The sequence below is a fragment of the Zingiber officinale genome, chromosome 4A (genome assembly GCF_018446385.1).
Source record: "Zingiber officinale cultivar Zhangliang chromosome 4A, Zo_v1.1, whole genome shotgun sequence".
Classification (NCBI taxonomy): domain Eukaryota; kingdom Viridiplantae; phylum Streptophyta; class Magnoliopsida; order Zingiberales; family Zingiberaceae; genus Zingiber; species Zingiber officinale.
Window position 1 is genome coordinate 157035733 of NC_055992.1, and position 6544 is coordinate 157042276.

General features: G+C 43.7%; 2 protein-coding genes across 2 annotated transcripts; both read left to right on the plus strand.

The window, feature by feature from the left end:
- The first annotated feature begins 733 nt into the window (after window positions 1-733).
- On the plus strand, window positions 734-2716 carry LOC121971848 (indole-3-pyruvate monooxygenase YUCCA2-like). The gene is made up of 4 exons (XM_042523316.1): window positions 734-1659; window positions 1737-1985; window positions 2097-2219; window positions 2307-2716. The coding sequence occupies exons 1-4, from the start codon at window positions 955-957 to the stop codon at window positions 2547-2549; spliced, it is 1320 nt and encodes a 439-aa protein (XP_042379250.1). The 5' UTR covers window positions 734-954; the 3' UTR covers window positions 2550-2716.
- A 776-nt stretch (window positions 2717-3492) lies between these two features.
- LOC121971846 (chloroplast processing peptidase-like) lies at window positions 3493-6478 on the plus strand. The gene is made up of 6 exons (XM_042523315.1): window positions 3493-4149; window positions 4831-4899; window positions 4983-5051; window positions 5287-5373; window positions 6062-6129; window positions 6228-6478. Exons 1-6 carry the CDS (start codon window positions 3556-3558, stop codon window positions 6358-6360), a joined length of 1020 nt encoding a protein of 339 aa, XP_042379249.1. The 5' UTR covers window positions 3493-3555; the 3' UTR covers window positions 6361-6478.
- The last annotated feature ends 66 nt before the right edge of the window (window positions 6479-6544 follow it).

Genomic DNA, 6544 nt, shown 5'->3' on the forward strand with positions numbered 1-6544 from the left:
ATATTTATAGATTTTTTAAAATATTTTTTTAAAAAATTAAACGTTGAGCAACGACTATCAAATTAGCCGTTGTTTCACGTCTCGTCTTCCTCAACGTTCAATATCTTCTTCAACGTGTTATGTGTGTGTTTTTTTAATAACAAATATTGGAAAAAAATTACTGACAAAGGAGGGGCTCTGCAAATACGAAGCCGCTCTATCATTACCCTAGTGCCATGTCATCAATGGGAGCTTCCATTGAAAATGCTCTAAGAGGCACGTACGGTAATTTACTCAAACGTCTAATGTTCGATTCTCAGCAGGTCTGTAGTACTCGAACTATTAGAACTGTTCGTGTTAAGAGCTGATTGTGTTATCAAATTTATCCAAATATCCAGGAATAATTGGACCCCAAGGCCTAAATATCTTGAATAAGTAATAATAATAATAATAATAATAAATAAATAAATAAAGACTCATTCTCCAACAATAGTTTGCTAGATTTACTCTACCAAAAAAAAAATCTAATTAACCCTCCTCCATACAAATCGCGACGTTTAAGCAATCTAGCGAAAACCATCAATATATCAACTTGAACATCTACCTAGCCCCTACGTAGTTCAATCCCTCCAAATTAAATCCAATTTACAATCTAAATTTGGTATTATTCTAAAATTAATAGACTGCTGGGTGCAGTTCAATATAAACCGATCGAGCCACTTGACATTTTCCCTCCACCTCGCGGAAGCAGCAGCAGCTTTGGCCGCGTCCTCCGCCACCCAGCGGTCATCTCGCTCCAGGGACGACCCGATTTTTGCTCTGTTCCGGATAAGATCCTTGGAATCCTTCTCGTTTCTCGACCGTTGCATGCGCTGCGATTAGATCAATGTCTCTTCCCGTCCTCCCCTATTAATTGTTACTCCCTCATCTGAAAATTTTAGTCGCTCGATCGATTGTACATGGTTGTGACTGACTATGGGCTGCGCATGCTGGACGGAAGCAGAGTGCAAGGCGGCGGCGGCGGCGGCTCACGCTCCCGCCGTGTTCATGGCGAAGGATTCGCATGAGATCGACGGGTGCGTGTGGAGCCCCGGGCCGGTCATCGTCGGCGCCGGCCCGGCGGGGCTCGCCGTCGCTGCCTGCCTGAAGGAGAGAGGCATCCCCAGCGTCGTCCTCGAGCGCGCCGGCTGCATCGCCTCGCTGTGGCAGCTCAAGACCTACGACCGCCTGCGCCTCCACCTGCCGAAGCAGTTCTGCGAGCTGCCGCGGATGCCCTTCCCGGCCGGCTTCCCCAAGTACCCCGACAGGCGGCAGTTCGTCAGCTACCTCGAGGCCTACGCCGGCGCCTTCGACGTGCGCCCGCGCTTCCACCAGACGGTCGTGGAGGCCCGGTACGACGCCGCGGTGGGGCTGTGGCGGGTGCGCACGTCGGAGGGGAGCAGAGAGTACTTCTCGCGGTGGCTGGTGGTGGCCACCGGGGAGAACGCCGAGGCCGTGGTGCCGGACTTGGAGGGCGCCGCGGGCTTCCGCGGCGCGGTGGCCCACACCAGCTCGTACAAGAGCGGCGACTCGTACAGGGGAAAGCGAGTGCTCGTCGTCGGCTGCGGAAACTCCGGCATGGAAGTCTGTTTGGATCTCTGCGACAACAATGCGCTTCCCACCATCGTCGTCCGAGACTCGGTCAGTGCAACTCTTCTTCCTCCATTAATGTCATCAGAACGCGCGAGCGCGATTCAATTTCCTTTAATTTTGTTCAGGTCCATATCTTGCCGCGCGAATTGCTCGGCTGCTCCACCTTCGGCCTGTCGATGTGGCTGCTCCGGTGGCTGCCGATTCAGGCCGTCGACCTCTTGCTGCTCCTGCTCGCTCGCCTCTTGCTCGGCGACACCGACAGAGTCGGCCTGACGCGTCCCCGCGTCGGGCCCCTCCAACTCAAATTGCTCCACGGCAAGACGCCGGTGATCGACGTCGGCACGCTCCGAAAAATCAAGTCCGGCGACATCAAGGTTCGTTATACACGATTGATTGATTGATCGATCACCGGCTGCGAATAATGAATGAATGAATGAACGAGCGGCACAGTACTGGATTCCTCAATCCTCACACAAGTATTGCAGGTCCGGCCGGCTCTGAAGAGATTAACGCAGCGCGGAGCAGAATTCACGGACGGCCGATCGGAGGAGTTCGACGCGGTGCTCTTCGCAACCGGCTACAAGAGCAACGTGCCTTGTTGGCTCAAGGTAATTAATCAGCGTCGTCATCATCTTCTCCTTAATTCTTCCTCAGTCCTGATCGCCTTAATGATCGAACTGCCGACGCTAGCGCAGGAAGCCGAGGGATTCTTCTCGAGCAAAGACGGACTGCCGACGAGGCCGTTCCCCCACGGCTGGAAAGGCGAGAGGGGGCTCTACGCCGTCGGCTTCACGAAGCGCGGCTTGATGGGCGCCTCGCTCGACGCCAGGAGGATCGCGCAAGACATCGAACAATGCTGGAAAGCTGAACTGCTGAAAGAGGTCAAATCCTTCACGATATTCCCACCAAACCAAAAGCAGCAGTCCTCCAGTAATTAAATGATAGACTAACTAATTAACTAATTGACTAATTAATTAATTAATTAATCAATCAGTATCTATCCACCCTCTCAATTGACTTTGCACTACTACTGTGAATACTGAATTTCACTACGAACTAACTTGTACATAAAAGCACCATCTAGCTAGTTGATGGGCTCATTGAAGGGAGGAGCTGTTTTCATGGTCTCTATGAATATGGAATAAATGAAATAGTTTGTAATCCTATATATGTTGGATGATTCATGGTCTCGGATACCTTCTCAATTGTGCAAATCTTAAGATGCGGAAGTCCTTCCATGTTACCATACATAGGAACTCTGAAATTGTCGATTATATCTCCACAATTATTTGTCTGTACATCAAGTTATCATGTATAATCTTGATTATTTGATTATAAATAATCATATAATCTTATTATCAAAAATAAAATATAATTTATTATTGTTTAATTCAATTTTTGGAATACACTAATCTCATCGTAACGTAACCTAATGTAACCGTCATTAACGTAAACTCTTCTATTGCCATTTTAGTCATCGATAAGACGTTCAGATCCCCTCAAGGAAGGTATGAGCTTGCCCTAAATTGAAAGGGTCAAAATCTATTGAGCAAATTGTTCCTTCGCAATTCACCACAATTCGATCGGTGACGATGGTAGAAGAGGAGATTGAGATTGGGGATGAAGACGAACTTTCGTTGTAACAAATCTAAGTAGCCGCGAGTGACCAAGGCCGAATCCAAATTAGGAATCGACATCAAAATTAGAAAAAAAAAAATGGAAATCTTAAATGTGATTCATCAAATACAATAAATTTTATTTATATTTCGATACAAAGTGTATGAAAATTAATATTTATTTGATATTTAATTAATAAATCTTTTACAATTTACTTAAGTTATATCTTTTTCTGGAAGAAGAGCTCTATAATATATTAATACCAGCTGTGAACTTTATCTTCGTCCGAGGGGGGGGAGGGGGGAAAGAAGAAGCAAGGTAGAGACCATGTCTTCCCTCCAATTCTTCTCGCCCACTTCTCAAAGCCCTAACCCTAATGCCAACCATCCCTTCTCCTCCAAGAACGCCGTCGCCAGACCGACCGGCTACTCCTCTCTCCCATGCCCCACCTCCCAGTTGCCCTTTGACGGCGCCACCTCCGACGCCGCCAGATCCATCTGCTCCTCCAAAACTGTCAGCTTTAGGCCCGCGCGCTGCGTTTCTCCGCCGAAAGGCTCCAAATTTTTGGGGTCCCAGCTCCTCCGACCGAGGCAGCTCCGCCGGCGGATCGGGTGCAGCGGGGGAGTAGAAACCCGAGGTGGTGAGGTCGACGCGCCGCCGCCGCCGCTGTTGGACTCGAAGAGCGGCGGCGGCGGAAATGAGGGTGGCGAGGGAAAGGATGGAGGGGATGGCGAGGAGGAAGAGAGGAAGAAGGGTATTCTCCCGGAATGGGCCAACATCAGCAAGGATGATGTTAAGACTATTCTGGGGGCGTTGGCGATTTCCTTAGCATTCCGAACGTTCATAGCTGAACCGCGGTACATTCCCTCTCTTTCGATGTACCCGACGTTCGACGTTGGAGACCGCATTGTTGCCGAGAAGGTACCTTTCTCTGCCTTGTATTTACTGATACAGATTTGATTGTCAATAAAGGTTCATTTTTTGTCTTTTTTTTTTCTCTATTCGAATAGAATGATTTGGTAGTTGTCTTTGTTTTTATGAGCTCGATGCTGTTGTAAAATGATTGCTGGAGCAAATTGTGTGTCCCAGTAGGATGAGGGATGCTGCTAAACTATAATTGAGTTCTTCATCACTCTCTGAGCTTCGTGCGCTTGCCTTAACGTTTGATTCCAGATACACCGAGAATTTTCTATTAATTCACTAAATTACCTTATCATTTGGGATTGGTTTCACCCAAAATTTTGTGTGATCTAAGGTTACGCCAAAAGCTTGATTTGATGGAGATGTACCTTGCTTAGCATAGCAACTACTCTGAGCTAGCCTGATGTGTAATCTGTGAATAACTTGTAGCTCGGAACAACCAAGTTAGATTCCCTAGATTTTACTTGATAACTATTAAATGAAGATGCTTAACAGCTACTAACGTTTTGTTTTTCAGCTATCTTCCTCTCCTTGTCTTTTTTATTGGACAAAATCATTGAGAACCTTAATTATATATCATCAAATTTTTTTCTTTATTAATTCAACAATATGCATGTTTCTATGTGAAGATACAACTTATTGACCTTGTATTTATGTCTAACCTAACTTCATTCTTTAAAGGTTTCATATTACTTTAGACAGCCATCTGTAAATGACATAATCATCTTCAAAAGCCCACCAGTATTGCAGGTAATAAAAGCGTTTATGTACTAATTGCATCCAGATTTTTTTCAGACTCCTTTTATGCTGATTCTGAAATGTACTGTATACAGGAAGTGGGTTATACAGATGATGATGTATTCATTAAAAGAATTGTTGCCAAGGAAGGTGACACTGTGGAAGTGAGTAAATCAATAATGCTTTTCTCTATTGTGAAGTTCTTCACATTGATAATTTTACTTATAGTTTGTTCTATTTCTTTTTGATTTGGTTTTTGGATTCATTTCACACTAGCTATCCCATTCCTCTTGTTCCCTGTAATTCAAAATATAAGCAAAAAGTTACATGTTTTAAATTCTCAACTTTGATCATTTTCATTTTATGAGCAGTTATGTTTGATAGTATCTCGACTTGCAGGTCCATAATGGCAAGTTAGTAGTAAATGGAACTGTCAAAAATGAAGACTATATTCTTGAGCCACCATCATACGAGATGAACCCTATTGTAAGTAACTCATCATTCATATGAAGTAACTTTAGCCTAAAACATCACAAGTATACATTTATTTGCTACACTAAGATGTTCATGTTTCACTAACATTCCATGGTACTTTATTAATATTGCTTATGCTAAACTATGGAGAGAAACCAAGATATATTTTCTTTTAGACAGAAAATCTCTGTTTATTTGGCCATAATATTATTGTCACCAGCAATGTGTCTGTCTATTGGTTTAACTTTGTGTTGGTTTGATAAATGTTTCTTCTATTTTGTGTGTAATCTTTCCAAACAAATTAAAACCTTTATTTCTGCAATTGCCTAAAGCAAAGTAAAAGTTTTGTTATGGTCTGTCTGGGTTGGATTGAAACGCATTGCTGCAACAAGTTTACCAGTTATTCCTGAGAGAGCTTGCTATAAAATTTAACTATATCCAAATTATTTAACTGTTTTAACCATGGATAAGAGGATCTAACAAAGTGATATTCACAATCTGCCATACTGAACCAAAGTGAACAGAAAAACTTATTTGAGAAGGCTATAAACCAAACTAAGGATTGTGATTTCCTTTAGTTCATCCATTTTCTGATTGAACCAACAATGGATGCTTCGTCTCCAACCTTCCTACCAGTTTTCCTACTTTTCAGCATTCTTAATTGTACTTTGTTTTTAATTTAGTATTCCTTCTACTACAGCAAGTACCTGGGAACTCTGTGTTTGTCATGGGCGACAACCGCAACAATAGTTATGATTCACACATATGGTAACTTTCTTTGTTAGCTACTCTCATTGGTTACCCACTCATTTTATAATCGAATCGGTCAATATGTTTAACTTGTGTCTAACATAAACTAATCTCAGGGGTCCACTTCCTGCAAAGAATATACTTGGGAGGTCGGTTTTCCGATACTGGCCACCTGGTAGACTCGGCAGCACAGTTTTTAGCGAAAAGAGTGAAGACGCAAAGCCAGATAGCAGTTTAGTAGCCAAATGACATGTACATGCTGCTTTTGAATTCTCAAGAGGATGTAACTAGTGAAAAATTGATTACTGATTCCCTTGTTAAGTCGCACAATGGGGAAGCCACCAAAATAAAATTCTTGTTTATTTTCTATGGCGGGGGCGTTGCGGGCGAACTTATTCGCATGTGTGACCTTGTTTATTTTCTATGTATTTAG

Bases quoted from the DNA above. Each gene is read 5' to 3' on its own strand.
- LOC121971848 (XM_042523316.1), top strand. From the start codon at position 955: ATGGGCTGCGCATGCTGGACGGAAGCAGAGTGCAAGGCGGCGGCGGCG. The intron at 1,986-2,096 runs GTTCGTTATACA...CAAGTATTGCAG, and splicing joins TCAAGTCCGGCGACATCAAG to GTCCGGCCGGCTCTGAAGAG. The intron at 2,220-2,306 runs GTAATTAATCAG...ACGCTAGCGCAG, and splicing joins ACGTGCCTTGTTGGCTCAAG to GAAGCCGAGGGATTCTTCTC.
- LOC121971846 (XM_042523315.1), top strand. From the start codon at position 3,556: ATGTCTTCCCTCCAATTCTTCTCGCCCACTTCTCAAAGCCCTAACCCT. The intron at 4,150-4,830 runs GTACCTTTCTCT...CATTCTTTAAAG, and splicing joins ACCGCATTGTTGCCGAGAAG to GTTTCATATTACTTTAGACA. The intron at 6,130-6,227 runs GTAACTTTCTTT...AACTAATCTCAG, and splicing joins AGTTATGATTCACACATATG to GGGTCCACTTCCTGCAAAGA.